This window comes from Gobius niger (genome assembly GCF_951799975.1).
Source record: "Gobius niger genome assembly, chromosome: 9".
Taxonomy (NCBI): Eukaryota; Metazoa; Chordata; class Actinopteri; order Gobiiformes; family Gobiidae; genus Gobius; species Gobius niger.
The window spans coordinates 19,977,797-20,002,410 of NC_136860.1; the positions used below are offsets into that span (position 1 = coordinate 19,977,797).

At 42.1% G+C, this 24,614-nt stretch overlaps 2 protein-coding genes across 2 annotated transcripts; one reads left to right on the forward strand and one right to left on the reverse strand.

The window, feature by feature from the left end:
- Positions 1-120: 120 nt before the first annotated feature.
- Positions 121-13,856, reverse strand: srpx (sushi-repeat containing protein X-linked). Its single transcript, XM_079562527.1, has 10 exons — positions 13,645-13,856; positions 9,669-9,725; positions 7,320-7,508; positions 6,830-7,006; positions 5,908-6,034; positions 5,706-5,827; positions 5,015-5,194; positions 4,544-4,677; positions 2,028-2,149; positions 121-761 (listed from the first exon to the last, which is right to left on the reverse strand). The coding sequence occupies exons 1-10, from the start codon at positions 13,703-13,705 to the stop codon at positions 578-580; spliced, it is 1,353 nt and encodes a 450-aa protein (XP_079418653.1). The 5' UTR covers positions 13,706-13,856; the 3' UTR covers positions 121-577.
- Positions 13,857-21,190: 7,334 nt separating this feature from the next.
- On the forward strand, positions 21,191-23,704 carry otc (ornithine transcarbamylase). Its single transcript, XM_079563181.1, has 10 exons — positions 21,191-21,338; positions 21,417-21,555; positions 21,630-21,711; positions 22,263-22,350; positions 22,450-22,603; positions 22,670-22,792; positions 22,881-22,934; positions 23,010-23,159; positions 23,357-23,494; positions 23,569-23,704. The coding sequence occupies exons 1-10, from the start codon at positions 21,256-21,258 to the stop codon at positions 23,626-23,628; spliced, it is 1,071 nt and encodes a 356-aa protein (XP_079419307.1). The 5' UTR covers positions 21,191-21,255; the 3' UTR covers positions 23,629-23,704.
- Positions 23,705-24,614: the final 910 nt, after the last annotated feature.

Sequence of the window (24,614 nt, forward strand, 5' to 3'; positions counted from 1 at the left end):
TTCTGTCATGTCCAAGTTTTCAAGCATCAAACTATTTTGTCCAAATGTGTGACCAGAATATTTTTAAATAAATGCATCTTTCCATACAATTCTTGTCATTTTCTCATCTGTTCAAAAACTACTGATGACTTTCAAATAGAGCAGGCACAGGTTTTTATTACTCTGATTTGGTTCAGGTTTGCGTGCACTTCATTACCGCTGGCTTAGTACAAGATCTATGTGGTCTGGACTACCTATAGTGCATGTTATGGGTTGATGAAGGAAAGCAGAACACGCAGGCGCCAATAAAGTGTCAAATATATCTTTAACAGGAGTGAGACATAAATATAAAAAGTAAAAAGCTTGTCTATACAGTAAAATACTTTTGTACAAAACACTTCTCAGCTTTGACTCAGTCCATTCAGCGAACCTCTGTGACGGCAGCCTCTGAAAGCAGTGGAACACAGAGCGAAGGTCAGGTAGGAGTGTGTGAAACGCGGCAGCTGAGGAGGGAACTGTGACGCTCCCTCGGATGACACTAGAGTCGTGATTCCCTAAAAATGCTCCTCTGACACACACACACACACACAGGGCTGTTTTACGAGCTGCAGCTCTGTCCCGCCTCCTGCTGAAGCACCATCTCCTCTTTGCGCTGTGGGAAGGTGTCGATGGTGGTGAACAACTCGGCCGCCGTGACGGGGAAAGGGTAGCGCTGCTTGTCCATGCCCTGTTTGTCCATGAGCACCATTTGGAACGAGCGCTGAGGTATGCGCAGCAGCAGCCTACAACACATGAAGTATAAAGTATCTAAGTACAGCGGCTTCAGACAGTCGTACCTTTCCCATGCAGTCAAAAGTTCTTAAGCCGTCGTCTGTTTCACTTCAGTCACTGACAAATCTGACAAAGACTGAAAGGTGCAACATCAGCAACACTCAAACTACGAAGTACAGATGACTCCTCAAGAACATTTGTTTGCAGCGGCTTCAGACAGTTTTCAGACCTCTTTCCTGAACCAAGCACATATTCTCCAGTTTAGCTCCACCCAAATTTAAAAGCTTCATGAGAAAGAGCATCGAAATAGCAACAAAAACGTGACAAACAAAAAAGCAAGCAAGGAATAACAGCAAAGTGACATAAAATTGACAAAAAAAGTGACAAAAATGTGACGGAAAAACAAAAGAGAAAAAGAAAATGTAAAAATAAAGTGACTTCAACGCAAAGAAAAAGATCTGTTTAAATGAGTTTTGTAGGTCTTAGCTTTCAATTCCCGTAGGGAAATTCATTCTCTGCATTTGACCCATCCTCAATGCCGCTGGGGCGACCTGTAGGGGCAGTGATACACAGAAATAGGGCGTTACCCTGGCCTTTAGGCTGTGACCTTTTAGACTTGGGTACAGCTGAACTGGAGACAATGCACTTGGTTAAAGCACAACTAAGTAACTCATGCCCCTAGAGGCCATAAGCGCCACTGCAGCTGTCATAGCATGTTGCGTTACAGGGGATATTGTATATCCAATTACACAATGGAGATTTTTTTCCCCCCTCAAACTTGGCTGTAAATACTATTTAAGTGGTGCTAGCGCGCCGTTAGCTTTGACTGTTAGCTTTGCTTGTTAGCTTCTTCTTTGTGATTCAATTAGTATGTATTGCGCTACCGACCCGGAGGCAGGAAAGTTGCAAGTGTGGTTTTCTGGCCAGAGACACCAGGGGGAGATGAAAGACCCCCAATCATCCCATTAACACTTGTTTTACCCCCAGAGGGACAACGAAAAGGATTTATTAGGGTAAACAAGTTAGTTTTCTTCAAGTCGGGGGTTAAGAGGTTAGTAACTTACTACAATAGATACTACAATCCTGCAAATGTATTTTTAACTGGTAAAACTATGCATCCAAAAATGGGTCACATTTTCATAAAGGTTTGGGTTAAAAATATGAAAAAACAAAAAGTAAAGTAAATAATAATTCATAATAATTCAAAATGTATTGTAGATTTCATGATCAGACATAAAATCCAGGGGTGTGAATACTTCCTGTATCTGTGCAGTTACCTGAGCTGAAGGGCCAGTCCCGGAGTCAGCAGTCTGTGACGGATTCGGCCGATCTGAGCCGGATACGTCCCCACGATTTCAATCACTGTCACATGCCTCAAGTCCAGGCCACACTGTGCAGGCTATTTATAAAACAAACACAATTGATATATAAATAACATGTTCGCCAAAGGGCAACTTAAAGGATGAGGTGGATACCAGCAGCATCACTTATTGACAACCTGCACTAGGACTGTAGCTTTACACCCCGATATTCTACTTATATAATTTTTATCCTATTTTTATTGATTATTATTCCCTTATTGTTATAACTCCGCCCCCTAAGATTTGTGCTTCACTTATTGTACATAAGAGACCTCGTTTTCTATTTAACTGTTTGCACATTTCCTGTCTGTTTTTGCACACTCTGAATGATCTTATTGAATGCCTCCATTGTGAGATCAATAAAGGATTATCTTATCTTATCTTGTCTTATGTTATAAACAACGGTAACTCTTTTCCTTCTGGCTTCTCTTACTATTGCAGTACAAGCTCTGGACTCTTACTTGTAACTCGTTTTCCAAGTCATTTCCGGGACGTAGTGACACATTAAATTGAGGACTTGGAGCTTGACTTGGCCTTGAGCGTTTTTATATCATAGTTTGGGACTGACACGGGGAGTAATTCACTCTATTGTGACTAATCTGCGCTCATTCAGTATGTACTGCATACTCACATCAAGTCAATAATATTTTAGCTGCGACACAAACATACCACTTTCAACAAACGGTTTCCGTGTTGAATTTAGGCAACTGCATTTTCTCTGTGCTTTATTTCCTGAAGTCTTAGGCAGGAAGCTATTTATAGAAGCTTTCTCAGGTGGAATTTGTGCAGAAGTCTTAATGTGTTGCAGTTCCAGCAGAAATGAAAGTCAGAACTGGATTGACTTTTATGAAGGTTAATAAAGCTGAGTACATTTTTATTACAGGGACTATAAGACACCTAGTCTCTGGCTGAGAGGTTAAACTAAAGTAAAGCTTTTAAAACATCCCCTCACTAATACAGGCTCATGTACCTTGATTAGCAAATTAACTACCATCATATGCCAGTCTAATATCGTGCCATTGTAAACAGACAGCAAAACATTTTTCCTCATAAGTTCAATTACATCAATCATCCCTCGCAATAAGGCTAAAATGGAACTAAATGAGGAAAACCACTAAACTACACTTTTGGCATTTCCTAAGTTCCCATGTGTGCTTGTTTTCAACTGAGTGAGCAAAATATAGCTGAGCTCAAAAGTTTACATACCCCAGTGTTTTATACTGTGTACTCCTTTGACATCAATGACAGCTTGGAGTCTTATGTGGTAGTTGTGGATGAGTTTCTTCTTTTTTTCTGATGGTAAAGCAGTTTATTCTCCATCCATCCATCCATCCATCCATCCATCCATCCATCCATCTTCTTCCACTTGTCCGTTGCCGGGTCATGGGGGCAGCTGTTCGAGCTGCCTAAATCACATTGCACCAGCCCCTTATGGCTCCTCCTCCTGAGCGGCCCATTCTTCTTGGCAAAAAGCCTCCAGTTCCTGTAAATTCCTGGGCTGTCTTGCATGAACTGCACGTTTGAGCTCTCCCCATAGTGGTTCAATGATACTGAGGTCAGGACAGTGAGATGGCCACTAACGGGACCTTCACTTCATTCTGCTGGAGCCAGGGCAAACAGGTCCTAGGTGAAGGGTCAGACAAAGAGCGGTTCAGAAGCCCCTTATGAGAGACCAACATGCCCGGTTAGAACCAGGAGGCCGTCCTTCCGTGGACCCACCACCTGCAGGAGGAGCCATAAGGGGCTGGTGCAATGTGATTTGGGCAGCTCCAACAGCTGCCCCCACGACCCGGAAACGGAAAAGTGGAAGAAAATGGATGGATGGTGTTATCTTTCATATTCTTTGAAAAATAGTCAAATAAATGTTTTAAAAAAATGGTATCTGTAAGTCTCAGTCATATGGACGACCTCAGTGAGTTTGCGATATATGTCGTGGCTTCTTGCGATATTGCGTCATTGAACATTGCGACAACAATACTTTGGTGACGTATTAGGCTGCCTTGTTCCAAGCTTTGTCAGCTTCTCTCGCCGACCTTCAAGTCGCTCTCCTGTCGAGGTTTTTGGATGATGATTAAACACGGCCTATGAATAGCCATCTTAATAGCCCTACAGTTGGACAGAATTTCGGGAGCCATCATTCTCCCAAAATGTCTGGTTTGTTAGTGTTGGCAGCTGAGAAGGCCATGCATTTAAAAGGTCAAGGGTATCAGAAACAAGGATGCGTCTCGACTTAATGACGAGTTAGGGAAATAGCCTGATCACAGTCACCGTCTCTGTCATCTCTTTGACATTTGCAGTTCATCTCACACCCCCCTCCCGATGTGTTTGTGTCACCGCTTTGCCCCCCCCTCCCCCGTCAGCAGAGCCCGTTGTGTCACACTGCTGGTGACTAGCACTGGCAGCACTGACACATGTGGGGAGTCGTGTGTCACCTGCAGGTTCGTCATCTGGAAGCGGTAGTTGTGATTGGCGGCGGTCGGGGCTGAGATGATGAGCAGGCGCCTCTTTTCATAAAACTGATCCAGGAGAGCAGCCGCGGAACGCACTCCCACATTGATGTTCATCGCTGAGGAGAAACAAGGTGGGGGGGGGGGGGGGCGCATTTGGAATTTGGATGTTAAAACATGTCCCCACGGAAACAAATATTTGCACAATGCGAGTACAATCTGGCATCTTTATGAAATGATTTCCATTCTGGTGCAAACCTGTCAAGCTAAACACAAATATCTGGAAAAGTTTGCAGAAGTCGTATGCTTTAAGAAGTGAGCTGGTTCAATAAGTGCTTAGGGTATGCTGCAAAAGTTCTTCCAAAGTTGGCAATGCTTCCGCGCGGGGGTGTTCTGAATCAATAGAGCAGCATTAGAGGTGCTTTTCGCTGCTGGGGCTTGAGTTTCAGTACGTACATGTGCAGACGGTGTCAGAGCCGGACCAAGTGAGGCCGTACTGACAGACTCTGGCCACGCTGCCCTGGAGATCAAAACCCCCGGTGCATTTGAATTCACAGCTGGCTCCGTAGTTGTCTTTGTCACTGTCGCACTTCATGTAGCCGTTGTCAGGAGGGAACAATGGGCTGCAGCGGCGAACTGCACGAGGACAACACAGTTAGAAAACAGGAGACAAAGAATGGTGTGTCAGAAAAATAATCTCAACTGTAAATATTGCATGTGCGTGAAATCATTTATGAGCCCGCATGACAAAAGAAAACTGGACCAGCGGCAAGATGAAAGCAACAAAGACAGATTCAGCAGAGTCAAACATGAAATCGCTGGAGCTAAAACTGTAAGACAGCAGATTTACTGATGCTTCTTTTGGAGATTGACTGATGACGGGCATGGAAAATACACAGATTGTTATGTAACACCTGACTATTCAATACATACAACTGATTCAACACTTCCGACTCACACACTGCATATGTTTCCTAACACTGAAAGCCCTGAGCAAAAAGTCAATACAAACTGTACAGTACTGCTGTATAGCGCCATAAGCTGCAAACTAGTTTATGTACTTTTTGTTGTTCAGGTCACAGAAACTACAGCAAACACTGAAAAGGCCTTTTAAAGGAGGATCCTGGTGAGTTGATCAAAACCTTACCTCTCACTCTGACCGTGAAGCGACAGGTCCCTTTGTTCCCCGCTCGATCAAACACAGTGTAGGACATTTTATGGAGTCCCTCTGGGAACTCAGATTTCGGAGGCCTTCCTTTTAACTCCACACTGCAAAAACAGCCATTCTGTCAGTGTGGTCACCAAGGAGAAGAGGGGTACAATATGAGGCAAAACTAAAGGAGGCTGACTCAGTCAGGATGCCATCTGCAGTGTCCATGCCCTCCGGGGTGTCCCAGGACACCCGCGCTGTCAGCTTTCCAGGCTCAGCCCACTTATCCTTTATGGTGGGACATTTGATCTTTGGAGGCTCAATGTCTGAAAAAATACATTAAGAAATTAAGATTAAGAAAAAAACGTGTTCATCTGTACGTGGTGTGTTTTTAATTGAAGGCAAAATGCTTCCTCAGCCAGAATGCTCCCTTAAACTTTTTTTTCAAGTCTAACTTAAGTCAAGGGGCCCAATGGAGGAAATATACGGTTGAACAAAAGCAGCTTTTCAGATTAGAGACAAAACATTTCCAATTAAGCACAGCCCTGTACAGACGACATCCTGAAAACAATTCCAATCCACACAGAAAAAAAACACAAGAAACAATGTTCAAAACAACATTGTTACTTCATGACTTAGTATTGATACAACAGCTGCGCTTCATTATTGACAGAGAGAGAGAGAAACAAGGAGATTTGGATTGGTTTGATTCCTTTATAACTCAAATCATTACTGTAGAAATCCACTGATGGTAAATGGTCTCAATTTATATATCGCTTTCCCACCTACATTAGGCACTCAAAGTACTTTACAGCAAGGATCCAATCACCCATTCACACTATCATTCATACACCAATGTACACAGACACATGGAGGCAAGGTGGGTGAAGTGTCTTGCTCAACGACACAACGACAGTGTGCACATTCAGGGGACGTGATTCGAACCCCCGACTTTCTGATCATGAGACGATCCGCTCTCCTATCTGTCGCCCCACTATTACTACTTATTAAGAAACGCACTCTTCTCAGAAGTAGTTTAAATAAATATTCATCAGACATAGGCCATGATGAGATAAAGTATGTTACACAAGTACAGCAGGAGAAGTGTGTTGAAGTCTCACCGACACATGTCGGTGCCGCAGAGCTCCACATCTTGGTGTATTGACAGGTCGTTATCCTCTGTCCCTTCAGCGTGAATCCAGGGGCACAGAAGAACTCACAACGAGAGTTGAAGTAGGAACCTCCTGAACATTTGAAGCCTCCATTGGCCGGCATGTTCTGCTTTGGACAGCGAATCTCTAAAGACACAGGACAGAAGATAATGTCAGGGGCTGAGATTCTACTCATCTAGTAGTGAAACTGTTATTGCGCACATACAGTCAGGAAGTACACAGAGCTCTCATATTCCTACAAAATCAAGTCTGACACGGAAAATGCTTAAATTATTTTGTTCTTACACAAACATATCATATTCAATAAATAGAAATTACAGAAGTTTTTATGAAAGTTTAAAGGAATTGTTGAAATTTAGGTTTTCCTTTCATCTAAAAATAACACATTAGATGTGTATTTTGATGTATGCAAGTAAAGATGATGTGCGGTGAGGTTTACCACTGCAGGCGTAGTTTGCTGACCAGCGCTTGTCGGCCATACACACCACCTCTGGGCTCATGACCTCATACCCTCTCTTACAGTGGATCTTACAGCGGGTCCCCATCACGTTCTTGTGATGTTCTCCACGGGGCGTCCGGCAGCGCACATCCCCATGTTTCACCTTGATGGGTGCACACCATGGAGTCCCTAAAATTCAAACCGATTTAGTTCAGTGTAACATTACTGGTATTTGTTCATGAGCAGGTAAGGTATACTTTGTCGTCTACATTTAGCTCCTCCTTCATGGCGTCCATGCGTTTTAGCAACACAGCCGCCCCATCGACCAAAAAGACGACTCTGAATATAACTTTACTGATCTCACAAACTAAAATCGATTCAAACACAAAATCTAATCAGGCAACAGACTGCCATGTTTCTTGTGCTAAATGACATCTGTGCCTGCCCATTTAGGTTAAAAATGTCATGAGTAAATAGAAAGATGAACATATTTGAAATGTGCAAATAGTGAATTTGCACAGTCAACTACATTTATTGCAACAGAGCCAGGTCTCGTAGTTGCAATTAATACTTACCTGAACAAACTAAAACTGCAGAAGGCCTCCCTTTGTTATGTAAAAAACCCACCAATCTCCTAATTCCAGGCAGATGTGGTGGGTTTTTAGTACCTTGTATCTGTCACTTTCCGTAATCCAACAGGGGCACTCACAGCAAAGAGGCAGCATTGCTCAAAGTAATGAAGCGCAAAGAAAATCCCTACAGGTAGACAGAGAGAGAGTGTGGAAATTCTTTAGCTTCTTTATTTGGTTATACGTTTATTTGCAGGGGAAAGGCTGAACGGCAACATATTTCTGTCCAATTTTCCCATCCGCACTCACAAAGACACTGAATTCTTCTCCTGCCCTTACGGAGCCACTGGTGCACAGTTGGAGAGGAGCACACACAGTCACTGATTTCCAGTTGGAATAAAAATTGTAGTTTTATTATACAACGTCCCTGACTGCCTCATCCCTGCTGCTGTATGTGAGTTTGTGTTGGCAAAGCCCCCGCAACCGCAGAGTACGAGAAATACATTCAAGCCTTAACACAAGACAAGAGTGTGGTTTGGCTCAGGCAGGAAAGTTCCACATCGAAATGACCTGGATTCTGAGGCTGGAGGACACTTTGACGTAACTGTGTCGTCTTAAGCAGCGCAGTACGTGGACAAGCCGTAGACATACTGTACAAAGAGCCATGTGCTATTTATATCACGAACGACCGATTACGCAGCTGACACAATGTCGATCATGAGCACAACAGACCTCTTATGTTGAATATAATATCATTCTCTAAGGCGGAACAACTGATGAATCATTGGAATATTACGAGACTAAATTACTCACTATTGATTAGACATAACCCTTAACACTGGAGAGACAACAGACGGCTGCGTGTGTCATTTTTAATTATTAACAAACTGAATTTAATCATAGACCTGCTGCTTGATTTTGCAGCTTTTGGCAACAACTTTAATCACAAACAGCGTGTTGGCATTGGCGATCCATCATTCACATCGCAACTCTGTCTCGCTGTGAACTCCGGCAGAGGCGAGCTTTAAATGAACAAGCGGGATGTGCGGCAGCGTTTGTGAGCGCGACACACACTGAGAGATTTGACTCAACTACCATATTTTCCGGACTTTAAGTCGCACTTTTTTCCATAGTTTTGCTAAGGGTGCGACTCATACTCAGGTGTGACTTATATATCAAAGTATATAATTTCACGTTAGTTATTATCACACTGACAGCCGCTAGAGGGCGCTCTAGGCTTGTGTACCAGTATATGCTACTCCTGTACGGTTGTACAATGAAAAATAAAGCACTTATTTACTGTATCACTGAAAATTGATCGAGAAACTATTGACGAAAAGCAGAGGTTACTCTTACTGCAGTGAAGAAAACAGAAAGAGCTAATCGCGGGCTAAAAGCTAAATGGCCACACCGAGAGGAACGAGTTCGCAAATGAGAGCCAATGGTGCAGTTACGCCTCCAAGCACAGGTAGTTGCCAAGGCTGGTGCAACTTATACTCCAGAGCGACTTATAGTCCGGAAAATACAGGACCCACAACTTTCAAGGTTTGGTAATGGACGACTTCAAGTGCAGTTTTACATTTTTTTGTAACAAACTGAATTTTGCACATTTTAAAGTTACGTATCACAATATCATTATCACACGATATGTAAATTGGGCCACCTAATATTTAAAAAAAAGAACTATTACAATAATGATGAACTTTATTGTCAGAACCAATCAAGCATAAAACACAATAAAGTTCATAACTTGAGCGACTGCGGATGTTTGAGCCTTTACCTTTATATCTGCGTGAATAGAAATCCTCGTCATCTCCATAGGGGTACTGTCCCGAACCTAGATGCAAAAGAAAAGGAGAAACTAATTTGGCCAAAGGAGCCACATCTAACTGAGCAATATTTGTAAGCTTTCTTTTTCCCCTGAGGGTAATTATGCAGCGGTCTCAGAAACACGGCACACTTTTTCAAACATGAGGGGAAAATGATTTTTCTTTGGAAAGGGCATATGCAAAACAGATATGCCAAAGATCCTCATTTTCCAGCTCGTGGTTTGACCCCTGTAGGATTCACCCACTGAATGTTTTTTTCCAGAGCAGTTCTCATGAATAATACTCACCACAGATAGCTGGCGGGAAGGTGGGAAGGTTGTAACTTTGAACACCTCACACAAGCAGCGAAAATGTGTGTTTGACAGTAAAACAGGCATTTACAGAGACCTGGGGTGTGTGAAGCTGAAAGGTGCACACAGAACATGATTGTAAAAGACATTTGTGAGAGTTTTAGGGTTAGTTTGGTTAGTTTAAGGTCCTGCTCCCAATATCTGTGTAGTTTGGACTTTTAACGCCAGTTCAAAGCCACTAAGGCGACATGAAATATGGAATAATACAGTAATATGAGCAACAACAAGATGTCCACACTTAAGGACATTTATCAACACAACTAGAATTGACTATGAGAGCTCTATGAGAGTTGTATTTTCTACAATGAAAAACATAACGTAACTAAAGTAATCAACGTTTCGGAAATTTAAAACTCGCCTTCGATAGTGAGGAAAAAACTCTCTACACCACTGTGCATTGAAACAAATACAGTATGATACACTGATGGCGAATAAAGGATCATACCATTCTTAAAGTATGGAAGTCAGAATCGTAGACAGAAGTTGTGACAAGTTCAATGACTAGACAGCAGATTGGGGTGAAAAGTTTCAGAAGCTGTAGTCTCAGTTATGTATAAGAAAATAGGACATTAGCAAAGAAGTGGAGAGGGCAATTCGTATTTGCCCCTCTGAACCCCAAAATGAATGTGTTCAGTGTTCGGGATCCACAAGGGAGGACTGTTTTCCCCATCCCGGAGCGTCATATATCAGCTGCATGTTGGTCAGTGAACCCGATACTGCAGCGAGGCCCAACTCATTCCACTTCCCTGTTTTTTTGTCAGTTTAATAAAAGCGGTCAGGATCAAAATATTGACAGTCATTCAACACGGAGGCATTTACCACAGCAGTCTGAGGCTTTAGCAGTCTGATCACAGAGCACAGAGAAAGCCATGCACTGAGGCACAGACTAATGGGGAAACTTTAGTGTCTGCTTCTTAATTGGGCAGAGGAGACAGAGAAAGGTATGTGAAAGTAATTGCAGACATCCCTCCCTAATTGTAGCTCTACTTATGCTACGATGACTTATAAAAATGATTATTTAAGTCTACTTGCATGCAAACATGTACAAATGTGCGATTTGCACAAATTAATCAAGATCTAAATGAAGGAAATTTAATGAAAAACTGCCTCAGAGAGAGAGAGAGAGAGAGAGAGAGAGAGAGAGAGAGAGAGAGAGAGAGAGAGAGAGAGAGAGAGAGAGAGAGAGAGAGAGAGAGAGAGAGAGAGAGAGAGAGAGAGAGAGAGAGAGAGAGAGAGAGAGAGGACGTGTAGCCAAATTGTTGATGTAAAAGTAAGACTCTGATCATGTAAATGAGATGGCATTAGACGTTTGTTTTTTCTCAAAGATAAAGTGCCAAAATCTGAATGGTCTAAGCACCTGCATGACTTGAGGAATTAAAACGATCTTGATAATAATTCAATTACTACGGCAGCAACTGTAGTTATGTCGTTTCTGTTAAAGAGCCACCGCAGGGAGCTGAGCTTAAGGCAGCAGGAATTCGAATTAGGTTTTTATGTCATGAATTATATCACTGATGACTGCACTGTTTTGAGGTGCTTTCCAAGTAAACGTGACTGTGAGCTACAAACCGCTCATCTCTTGCTACAATAAGGAGCTTTAACAGTCACATGCTCATGTAAAAGAAAAGCACATGTCTCTGTGTTGTTGTTGTTGTAGACTTTTGCAATTAACTTTATAATACAGATTATAGATGCTGCATCGCAGGCATATCAGCCTGTGAGATAATGATCCTGCCACTTACAGTAACCATGTACAGTAACTCCTATTTCCTCAGGCCACTCTGAGGAACATGAACTGTAAAACGCTTGTACTGCTATTAAGTCAAACGTCGAGCACATTATAATTACGTTGATTATTGTTGTTGGCAGCTGCAGCACTCAAGTCCAAGACACATTTCCACAATAAAGTAATTTCTGATTCTGACAATGCATTATACATTATGAATATATGATGAATACATGATTATGATTTACATATGACTAAGGCCGCACTAATAATACACTGGTGATTTTACTTTGACCTAGTTGGAACAACTGAAGGGCAGCGCTGGCTCCAGAACAAACTGACTGAGGGTGAATTAGAGTTTCAAAAAAGGTGCAAATAGAGCTATTCAAATATATTGTGATGCTGCTAAAACTAAGGGTGCAAACATTTCAAAATGAGGTTGCAATGCACCTTTTTGCGCCCTGTAGATCCGGGCCTGCTGAAGGGAACTGAAGACTGCTAGCACTAACACTTGTAACGACGGCCATAAACATTAAGTGTGTTATATAGTAATAAACTGCTGTTGTTTAAGCCGTTACAGTGAATCAGCTTAAAGTTTAGTGTCCGTTTTCCTTGCAAAGGTTTTCTCTTATAGTGAGGCAGTGTTTGTGGAAAAGGCTTTAAATTGATTTCTGCTGTGGCTGGCTGGTCTGCTTGCCTTGATTTGTCAGCACTATCATGGGGGAATCACGGAATCTGTGATCAGGCTTTAAAACTACAAGCTCTCAGCATCTGGATCCTGTAACATCTCGGGGATTTCGCTGCAGTGGTCCACCGCTGACTCAAGCGATCCACACACATGACGAATAAATGAAGTCTATCACGACTAGAACAAACATCGACACAGTGCTGTTAAGTCAGCCACTCACTAAAGCACAGCGCCTCACTGTCAACTCCTACATTCAGTAAATCTGCTGCCAGGGTCTTCATGTTTCTGCCTGTATCCTCACAAAGCACTGGGCAGCTCTCAAACCAAACACAGGCACACAGCCACAGCAAACAGCCAAAACACATCCATGCTGCAGCTTTGAAGTTTTCTGCCCCAGTGAAGTGGGTTAAAAAACATGCTGTATCCTCTGATCTTTTAGAACTATCTCTTTGCATTATACATTAAAGACGGCAGGTTATAAGATCTCTCTGAAACACAGGATATAGCACAACAGGACACTTTAACTACACGTGTGTTTAAATCCAATACATTTCAAAACCAAAAAGGAAAATACAATAGATAGACATTGCTGCTAAACCTATACCGAAAACAACCAACCTTTTACTCAACCTGTAATAAAAAGATAAAACAAATAAATGCTAAAAGATACAGCCTAATCATCCACATTCTCCTTAGAGGATATGCTACTTAGAGTTTGCTGGTGCATTAATAAGCTAAATTGGAGCCACTAAAACATATTGTGGAATGATCATAAAGCTTTTAACCTGCAAAGTAGCCAAGTAAATCTAATGGAATAGAAAGGGGGGGATATGAACCAGGCCAGCTCTATGCAAGGGGCTGAGGAAGTGTCCCCCAGAGGCACACTGCACTCCTCCCGCCTCTCTCCAGCGCAGACCTCCACGTAAACAGCAGCGCGCACCCAAACCCAGCCGCGGCCACAACAAAAACCCTGCGTGAACATCAGCTAATAATCCCTTTTACCGCACAATCTTCACTGCAAACGGCCTCGCATTAAAGTTTACAGCTGGTTTACCACAGCAGTGAGAGAGAGAGAGTGAGTGGATGGTGGTGGTGGTGGTGGTGGTGGTGAGGCGAGCGGGGTGGAAAAGTAATCCCCGAGAAAAAGCGAAGAATTGCTCTACCTTCGTACCCCGCGCAGAAGCAGAGCTGGGCGGCGAGGATCACCAGAGGCCACATGTCCATAGTGAGGCGCGGGGCGGACGGACTGCCTCATGTGAAGAAGGAGCCCACTGCAGGAAAACTTCCAGCGCATTCCTGCAGCTCAAAGGGCCCGCCTCTCGATCCAGAAACAAGGGAGACTTCTCCTCCTGCCGCCAGGACCGACCGACGCGTGGGGCTCGGTCCGAGGTGTGGGCTTTTCTGCAAACTACACCAGAACCATTAGTGTCAAGAGGATCCACTTGACCTGTTGGTTTCAGACTCACTGAAACTCACTCACAGACTCACGCGCACTCAACATTTATAAAAAATAACATAGATGTGATTTCAGTGAGATTCAGCCAGATGACATTTGGCTGAGAATAGCTGAAGTCGTTTGAATAGGTGAGGGCAAGGCCATCAGAGACTATCATCTCTCTGGAGGATGAATATTGGATGTGAATATATAAAAATAACTATATCTGTAAGAACTCATGATCCAATATAGGCCTATGCTTTCCCTCGTTTGTTAAATATGACATTAATCAGGGGTGGGTTAAGTAGTCAAAATATTTACTCAAGTAAGAGTAACGTTACACTTCGAAATGATTTTGCTCAAGAAGAAGCATAAAGTAGTGACCAAGATAACATTTAAAAAACGTACTTGGGGAAAACTGAGTAACTGTAGTCTGATTTACAATTCAGTAATGTCATAAATTATTAGATTAGATTAGATTATTAATTAGAACTTGAATGTAATAATCCTAGTATTTTCAAAGGAAATAACAGAAAATGCATTTAAGAACTGAAGTACATGAAACACAAACTGCATCTATGTTATGTGTCAACACTTTAGATTCACTGTGGAACGATTACTGTTTAAAATGTTTAATATAGCTGAGTTACACTATTTTGAGTTACCTTTGACACAATACTATTCCCCATTGTCTGTGTTTTGTTTTGACGACAGTAACTACATCCAACTGCAGATCTTAAACACCAGTGTTCAACTTGATTTGGTTGTTCTAATATTACTCAGGAAGAAGTAAAAAGTTCCATATGGTAAAACTACTCAGACGTAGAATTACTTCAAAAAGTGCTTGAGCAAATGTAACTGAGTACTACCCGCCTCTGTATCTAATGGAAAGGGTCCGGAAGGTCTAACTGTAACGATCACAGTCCAACAAATTACAAATCAAGCACTGCACATATGGTGTATGGTGAATAACATTCATAACATGCAAAAAGACAAGCTATTTTTGCCAAAGTGTAATTAGCCACTGCTATGTTGCCTATTCAAGACTATCGGATGTGTCTCTGTACAAACACTGCAAGTGGGAGTGAGTAAGGTTTAAACTGTTAGTTCCCAATTCTTCACAGTGATGAGTTAAATCAGGTATCGTGTCTGATGAAGGTGAAAGATACTGTGTGTAATCCCACTGAACGCTCACTGCACTGTTATTGGCTAAATTGCTGCCTCTATGATCGAGCAGCAGCCTAACAATACCGTAAGTCTGTGCCTTGTTTCACTTAACAGTAATTCATAGATGATATGTTGTTGAACAGTTTTGTCCTGAAACAAGCGATATTGCGAGTCTCATTTCACACTAGACAGTAAGATTTGTCAGAGCGCGGAAACAGAGGTGGAACAAATGCAATGTTCACAACAATGACTCAACCCCTGCGTTTAAAAATGACTGCACTGAGGATGACAGTATTCATTTAAGATGAGAAACTTAGCAAATAGCGTACATGCCATTCCCTAGCAACATTTTCTAATTCTGTAATGTTACGTACGACTGGATGAACGACTTAAAGTAGTTGTGGATTTAGCATTGGAACAGTATTGACCTGCAAAAAGTGTATTTGTATTTAATTCAGGGGTTTCTTTTTTAGGGCAGAAGCTTGTAATTATAATAAAGATGTATAACATATTTAATAATTACTGCCTTGTATATCATTTTATAACCAAGTGACAAGTGAAATGCGCTTCTTTACTGTTCATCTTCAGTACCTGCAGTCAGCCGGCTTTGCATAAACTTATTCTCTCTGGATGTCATTGTCTAATTTAAGTCGATCTGAAGACGGGTATTAAGACCTTTACAAAGGCCAGCAGGCATTGCATCAGTAGGTAAGGTTTATTAATCACATAGATTATGGCTGCAGCAGTTATTGTTGTTATAGACAGATTGTATCTATAATCTTTAACCATGCAGTAGACTGTAAAACTAAGAATGGACTTTTTGTGGCCGACCTCTTCCAGTCACCGTAAGGAAATGGAGGCTGGCTCCAGATGTTTCTGGGTCCTTCTTTCCAGTTAAACCTTTTTGCTCCTTTTTAAGTCATCATTGAACACAGTTAGCTCCATTATTTTGAGCATGAATGAGCTTTGCTGGCCACACTGATCACTATGGGGGAAGCCTCGCAGCAGATATAGATGTGGGCATCGGTGGTGAAGTTCCAGTGATATCATCAGACATCACTATAGCCTATTTGAACAATGTAGCGAATTTAGTTAAGTTAAGTTAAGTATTAATCTCAGTAGAGAAATCTCTGTAGAGAAATTAGTTCTCTGCATTTGACCCATCCTCAGTGTCGTATGGGGCGACCTGTAGGAGCAGTGAGCTGCCAGCATGGGCTCTACGATGTGGAGCCAGGCTGGTGGTCAGAAACACCTGGCTGGAGGATTAACCTATTGCACATGTTTTATAACCTACCACTAACCTACGCAGACACGGGGAGAACATGCAAACTCCACACAGAAAGGCCCCGTCCAGGTGGGAATCAAACCCGGGACCTTCGAGCTGTGAGGCACGAGCGCTAACCGCTGCGCCACCGTGTCTATAATTGAATTGCAATTAAAACTCAAAATGTCCCTGTATATTCTTGGTAATGGCTTTAGATACTAAATGACTCTGAATGCATTCATAATATTAATCAAATTTACAGTGCATGAGTACGTTATTCTGCGATATTACTTCTTCTTTTTATATCTGACCTGCAGAAAGTCTGCAGCCAGGTCTGTGTCAGTCTTCAGCGCAGCACAGTTATGAGGGGGCGAGTCCGCACAAGAGGGTGTTGAAGTGTGCCTTGTCCTGACAGGAAGCAGGAGAGGGGAGCACGAGGATTCTCCGAGCTGTAACTACAGTTCAGTTCAGTCGAGCAGACCATTTCACCTGGTCGAGCCCACGGGTCCCTCTCAGGTCACAGGAAGTCTATCTCTGATCAATACTGTCTGTTTGAACTGACTGCGGTTCCTCCAGTTACTGCTGGTAATTTGACAACTTGCCGTTTTCAAGATAAATCTTCATCAGCGTTATTGAGAAAAAGCATACTGTATCCAAAGAGTTTTGAGTTTCTTAGCAATCGAATCTGCCATCTGGAGTTGCAGCATATGCTCTAAAATGCCTGGTTTTGCAGCTGTGCCTAATATACCGAGACAAAATAAACTTGGGATAACAGGATTATAATGGCTTAATAAGTGAACTTAGATACCATGCATTTTTGGTTTAGGCAGCGTCAGCAATAAACAAAAATGTAAATCCCAGTCCGATGGAAAACCACAGAGATACTGCGATATAGTGGCCTTGTGGCAACAAATAATTCGCAATTCAAGTTTTTCATGAAAGGTGTCTTCATCATTCTGTGCTTGATGAAGACACCTGCTTGCTTGCCTGACGACCCCCACGGAAGCACTAGAAATCCCTATTGCCTCTCCGAGGAGCCTGTGTTCTGACTCCCCTCTGTGTGACAGCTCTCATCCTGGTTTTCGCAGATTCCTGACAGACGAGTCTCCAGTGATTGACTTTAAAGCTCCTCTGTTCCTCCTTTGCTTTTGAGCAAAGGGTGCAGGTAGGTGAGCGCTGTGAAAATGGCTGCCTTTAACACCAGGTATTCTCCATTGATGTTTTATCCGTAAAGCCTCACCTTTATCTTTGATCTTCACTTTCCTTCAGACATAGTTAAGCTTCTCTCTTTTCTGCAGATTTATTTGCTGCCTCTCTGCTACCCAGATTGACTCCCTTGTCATTGGGAGATGTGCGATTGGCCTGAATTACCCTATTTTCCAAACCCTCTCGCGGTCTTCATTCTGCTTATCTGCTTTGAACTGGGCCTAATTGCTGTCTTCGACTCTTTGCCTCTCACTTTCACACAGGTGCAACAGTGACAGATACACTTTTCTTCTTCTTTCATACCAAGCATTTAAAGTGGTTTTACCTTGTGATGCCTTGTGCCTTTCTTGCTCAAGCCTCTATAATGGTCCCAATCTTTCCTTGTAAAGATTTTAAACAAACATTATGTCTGAAACCCACCCATAGCATTTTGTTTTTGTTGTTGTGGTTTATCATTCAAGACAAAACACAACTTATAGATTAAACGGGGCTTGGTCAACTAAGGAAGATCAATGAAGGAAATGACGCACAGTGTTTTGCTTTAAGGGAAATTGGTTTATCTATGTATGAGCTATTTATATACAGGCTACACTAAATATATCATGAAGTATAAGGTGCTAATGATCAGTTCCTGTTTATCCATATGTTGCTGGTGGGCGCACACATACATCATTCAGCAGATCAGTCATCAGACTTAAATACAGATGTGGGTGGGAGAAAACCATGGTGATATGATGCAAATAATACATACATTTTTCCATCTGCGCATGAGAACAACAGAGGGTGTCTTATTTAGTCACTTTCTTTGATATTTCATCCAAACTTGAAACTTTCCTTACTTTTTTTTAATATTGCTTTTTACTGCTTTTCCATAAGACTGCTATATATAACTTGGTTTCACGCTTGGGAGATGGGAGAGTAATGGGTTACTCAGCACCACATGCTGCACTATGACACAAAGCAAACGGAAGCGACTCCTTCACAGATTGCTTCATGCTTCTGGCCAAGGAAACGGTGACAAGTGGCTCGACTCCAGCCGTGTTGTCACGATGTCACTGAATATATGGAGTCTGTCGGGCATTTTCATTCAAATCCGTCTTTCAAAGCTGGCTGTGGAGAATTAGGTCCAAAATACGAATCCAGTTGATCATGATATCCTGACACTCAAAAGTATAATACCGAGGTGAAGAACAGGCCAGAGTTCTATCTCTTTAATGTCATATTGCAGGTGTTTTGACCTGGTGCGTGCTTATTATCTCTGTAATTACTGTACTTATCCACATGAAACAAAAGCATCAAGTTCAAAGACTCCTCATTGTCAGTGGAAAGATCTTTAAGCCACAATATTAATATAGCAAATGTGTCAACCCAATACATACATTACCGTATTTTCCGGAACTATAAAACGCTCCAGATTATTAGTCGCACCAGCCAAAAAATGCATAATGAAGGAAAAAAAACATATATAAGTTGCTCTGAAGTATAAGTCGCACCAGCCTTGGCAACTGCTTGGGCCTGGAGGTGTAACTGCACTGTTTACAAGCCTCTCCCGGCAGCGCGTTTTCAAGCTTTCAAACTTGTTCCTCTAGTTGTGGCCATCGAGCTTTTAGCCCGTGATTAGCTTTTCTTGTTTTCTTCATTGCAGTAAGAGTGACCTCCGCTTTTCGCCAGTCCCTCACAAGTTTCTCGCTAACTCCAAACTTTCTTTCTGCTGCTCGATTACTGTTTTTTTTTTTTTTAAATCATGTGGTACAGGAGTAGCAGATAGGCCTACTGGTACACAAGCCTAGAGCGCCCTCTAGCGGCGGTCAGTGGTAAAATAGCAAACATGTGAATTTACATATTTTGATACATAAGTCGCACCTGAGTATAAGTCGCACCCCAAGTCAAACGATGAAAAAAAGGGCGACTTATTGTCCGGCAATTACGGTAAACCTTCCAAGTGTAAAATATTATTAAAATACTAATATAAATCTTGCACTCCTCTCAGATTGAACTGGGTAATCTTTGGTTGACGATTGGTGACCCCTGCTTTATGAATAATTATTTGGTGCCAGGTGCAACATCTATAATCCTATGCACCCAGGTCCAGCCGGCTGAAGGGCTGCTTCATCCACCAGGCTGTCAGGAGGCTGAACTGTCTTCCATCCATGCCAAATCTCCCTTCGTTTCCTCCTGCATTCAATACCTGTGGTCTACTCCAACCCCCTCAAGGACCCTGAACTCTGACCCCCCTCCCCCAATTGTGTCAATATGTTGCCATAAACTATTCACATCGAGAGTTTCAATTGTCCTCCACTTCAAACAAACAATAAATCTGACTTTGAACTTTTTTTATTCATGATCAACGTAAGTCACCTATAAAGTGAGGCCCTTGCCCCCCCCGTATGAAATCATGACACAGCATAATTAGAACATGATGAGCCATTTGCTTTAAAGTTGTTAGAATGGGCATGTCGTGGTTTTTCTTCAGGAAATCGCTGTTACCACAAATTTCAACGGCAGCCGGACGCAGTATTAGCAGCTTGTTTCATGAGGGTGAATGAAGTGGAAAAATGTGCCTGTATTTCACATATGTCTGCAACAGTCCCCACATATTGTAGTAGGTTTATGCTGAGGGAGCACTTTTCCTGGAAAGTCTCCCTGAATCTCACGTAATCAAGAGCACAACCAGATGCTCCACATAAACTTCATTCTCTGTATTTCCTTCATCTACAACAATGCTGGCAAGGTTAAGTGTACAGCTTTATTCGATGGTAGATTAGCAGCCTCTCAATAAGCATTAGAGAAGTCTGTAATATCTGTTTTTATGAGCTTACTCTTGCAGATGCTGATTATACTTGAGGTCTATTTGGACTGCAGGGCTACATTGGTGCTAGAGGACAGTTTAATAACACACACTTAAAGGCTTTAAAGATATCCACTACAAAACATGTTTACCACATATCTTTAGAAGTATAAAACTATATTTAAACACCTGAACAGATGCACAAGCTGTAACTGGTAGTAACAAGATCCCTCTGGAGCTTGTGAGTTTTCTGGAAATGTGGCTTTGTTTGTCTATAAAGGATCTGTGGATTTGGAGGGGGTTTGACTTGGATCTTTGACAGAGCAGTACGGATTGGAGATGTTTGTGATTGTGGCCTTTTGGGTAAAGAAGAGTCTGGATGTTTATCAAATCTTTTTTGGACCGGGGATAATATGGTGGGGCGCGTTCCAACTGTGGGAGAAGTTTCTGTGTAAATGAAAAACACTCACAGAACTGTCCTGAAGCGCAGAAGGAAAAGAATCATAGGTGAAACACAAGGAGCCCCTCCATTCCCCTATCTGTTTTGCTGGGGCACTGGTGCAAAGTCACAACGAAGCACAACATTGCCCCCTAATGTCCTTTAGTGAAACCTGCACTTACAATAGGGAAGCACGAGCGTTGTATAATTGTCTATAACCTGATCATTGACGCAGTAGAGGTAAAAAAAAAAAAAAAAAAAGCTTTTTCGGTGTCACAACAAAGCATTTTTCATGATAGTTTGATATTAAAGGGGGAAAGGCAAGACACGCCCCTTTATGGCGTATTCGTTGCTGATTGGCCGAGAGCTTTGTTCTTCGTGGCCGCGTGCTACTGAAGCGAGGAGCGAGTTTGATTCATTTCGCTGATGAAATATTTCACTCAGTTACTCTAACATTTCCCTTTTTCCAGCTGCAATGTCAGCCAAACTGTTTTCAGCAAATTGTCGTGTCTTCAAACACTTCAAATCCTGTGCCGGTCGCCATACATCGTCATTTAGGTGAGAAAAACTAAACTTTATTCCTCTAAATCCGGTTGTTTATGATGACGCAGTGTAATAGCATGTTGTTTCTTCAAGCACTGGGACCGCTGCCCTCGCGTCTGTCAAGCTAAAGGGTCGGAGCTTTCTGACTTTAAAGGATTTTTCTTCAGATGAAATCAAGAAGTTGCTTTGGGTGTCCGCTGACCTCAAACATCGCATCAAAGAGAAAAATGAGGTAGGCTTCAAAAAACACAAAAGTGCTGAATATTTTGAAGTTCTAACGGGACATTGAAGTAAGTGTAATTTCAGCATCTTCCACTTTTGCAAGGCAAGTCCATTGCCATGATATTTGAGAAGAGGAGCACCAGGACAAGAATGTCCACTGAAACAGGTGGGGACAAGAGGGATCATAAGTATTCGTTTATATAGGCCTGGTGTAATAGTTATTACAGGTTAATAGCGTTCAGTAGGCTGGACTCGTGTGTGTGTGGATAACACATGGACAAAAGAACTGCTGAGAAGACACTACAGACAAAACACTGCATCACAATTTAGACCAGGGGTCACCAACGTGGTGCCCGTGGGCACCCAGGGGCCCTTTGGGGCATGTCCAGTAGTCCTTGGGACTTTTTCTAAAGTGTAAAACACTTCATTTTCTTGAATCTAATTCTTAAAATTACAGTTATTTCGGTTCTTGTGACTCAGTATGACTTTAAAATAAAGCTATTTTAATATAATATGGGGTCAATATCCTATAAGTGAACGGTGTACGTTTAAGTCTTTAGGATTTGTTTTTAACTGGTAGCCCTCAAACAACTTAATGCTCTTAAAGTAGCCCTCAGCTGAAATAAGGTTGGTGACCCCTGGTTTAGACCGTTCATCTGATGAAATGCACTGACCCACAACATTACAACAACTTTATGGTTAAACTTCATTTTGAAGGTTTCGCTTTGCTTGGAGGACACCCTTGTTTTCTAACATCCCAGGACATTCATTTAGGAGTGAATGAAAGCTCTACAGACACAGCCAGGTGAGAAAGTAACTTATAGAGATAATTCACCATTTTAAATCAACTGATTTGTGGTTAAATTACAAGATTAGGTTTTCTAACTATTTGCTGCCCCTGCAGAGTGCTTTCAGGGCTTTGTGACATTGTCCTGGCTCGAGTGTACAGCCACAGCACACTGGAGGAGTTGGCTAAAGAGGCCTCCATCCCCATCATCAACGGTCTGTCAGACATGTACCACCCCATACAGATATTAGCAGACTTTCTCACACTGCAGGTATAGTGTGCCGTCTCTATTATCCCCATAACTGTTTGGCTGTTTGTGAAATAAATCCTGTTTTAGGAGCATTACGGCTCTCTAAATGGACTAACAGTCAGCTGGATCGGCGACGGGAACAATGTCCTACACTCTTTCATGATGACTGCGCCCAAACTAGGAGTTCATCTTAAAATTGCCACACCAAAGGTCTTCACTGCTACAGTACCATTACTTTTACGACTTTCTCAACCATGTGCCTTATTTTCTAAAACCTTTGATAAAATGTTTCTTTCAGGGTTATGACCCAGACAATAGTGTAATTCAGGAGGCACAAAGACTCTCTGAAAAGGTTCAGACTTCATGATCAATCAGAATGATTGCCATTATGAGAATATTTCATATATCAATATTTGTTTTACCTTAGCATGGGACCCAGTTGGTCCTGACTACAGATCCACTGGAGGCTGCATGTGACAGCAATGTTCTGGTGACGGACACCTGGGTCAGCATGGGACAAGAGGAAGAGAAGAAGAAGAGACTCAAGGATTTTGCAGGTTATCAAATAACTATGCAGGTATACATTGCATTTTTATTTCTAAACAAAAACAAAACCTCAAACTCACTGTTGGTTTATTTGCCCAGCCCTGTGGAAATCATGCACTTGTGATACATTATTCGCACTGTAATAAAAGTGACATGCATTTTCTGATCTGTGGCACACGCACGGCTCCACAGTCTTCTTATCTCATACCCTCTGTGTTGGTTCTGTAGACTGGAAGTGTGGCCAAACCAGATTGGACTTTCCTTCACTGTCTCCCAAGAAAAATGGAAGAGGTGGACGACCAGGTGTTTTACTCGTCCCGCTCCCTGGTGTTCCCTGAAGCTGAGAACAGGAAATGGACTATTATGGTGAGTCATCTGATCAATGCAACTGTGATCAGAAATGTGTATGAGGCATCATCATAAACTATTTTGTTTTCTAGGGCCTAATGGTTTCACTTCTCACTGACTACTCCCCCAAGATGCCGATGATGAAATTCTGAGCTTGCGGCTTGGTGCTACGCGTTCGTAATGTTCGTAATTTTACATAGCTTCAAATTGCATAAATGTTACCCTGGGCTATTTGTTCAGTCAGCTCTTCTGAGTTAGATACTGTTGTTATTTATTTCCTTTCCGTAGTCCCTGTGGGGGTAATACAAGTGTTTATGGGATGATTGGAGGGTCTTTCATCTCCCCCTGGTGTCTCTGGCCAGAAAACCATGTTTGCAACTTGACTGCAGTTCGGGAATGTGACGTCATATCGCTAAGCATTATGGGATTAGCAGCAATTGAAAACTAATGGAGATTTTAGAAGTTAAATTACTGGAGTTATTGTTCACATTAAAACACTTGGACACCACAGTGAGTTAGATGTAGTTACCAGCAGTAACTCAGCAGCTAACGGTGTTGTTCCACGGCTATTTTCTCCACTTTTTATACTGTTTTTAGCTAATGTTAATCAATGGAAATGTATGCCAACAGCTGCAAAGATGGCCGATCTCCATGGTAACTGTAGACTTTCCCGAACTCAATACACACTAATGGAATCACGAAGAAGAAGCTAACATGCTAACGGGCAAAGCTAACTGCGGGCTAACGTCACTTTAAACAGTATTTACAGCCAGGTTTGTGTGAAAAAAATATTTCCATTGTATAATTGGATGCACAGTAACCCTCTCTCCCTTCGCCTTTCCTGTCAGTATTTACTCTCCAAGACATTTAATAAGTTAAAAAATCGTAACTTGCTACGACACCTGCAGTTGCGCTTATGGCCTCTAGGGGGAACAGTTACTTAGTACTGCTTTAACCGGGATAAAACTCTTAGAGATTAACATTTTCTTTTTCAAGAGTGTCCTGGCCATAGATATAATATAATACTGTCCAAGAGGCAGGGCAACAATTTCACATAAGTTAATCGTTCAAAAATAATCCAACAGATTTCGGCGTTAAGGATGGTTTACCAAATACATTTTAAAGTGTCCTTTTAATA

What these genes read in the sequence shown, in the direction of transcription:
- otc (XM_079563181.1), top strand. Translation starts at nt 21,256, where the DNA reads ATGTCAGCCAAACTGTTTTCAGCAAATTGTCGTGTCTTCAAACACTTC. An exon ending in TTAAAATTGCCACACCAAAG is followed by an intron (nt 22,793 to 22,880) that starts GTCTTCACTGCT and finishes TGTTTCTTTCAG; the next exon opens with GGTTATGACCCAGACAATAG. An exon ending in GTTATCAAATAACTATGCAG is followed by an intron (nt 23,160 to 23,356) that starts GTATACATTGCA and finishes TTGGTTCTGTAG; the next exon opens with ACTGGAAGTGTGGCCAAACC.
- srpx (XM_079562527.1), bottom strand. Translation starts at nt 13,705, where the DNA reads ATGGACATGTGGCCTCTGGTGATCCTCGCCGCCCAGCTCTGCTTCTGC. An exon ending in GCAGATGGCATCCTGACTGA is followed by an intron (nt 5,828 to 5,907) that starts GTCAGCCTCCTT and finishes CTGTTTTTGCAG; the next exon opens with TGTGGAGTTAAAAGGAAGGC. An exon ending in TCCAGATGACGAACCTGCAG is followed by an intron (nt 2,150 to 4,543) that starts GTGACACACGAC and finishes TTTTATAAATAG; the next exon opens with CCTGCACAGTGTGGCCTGGA.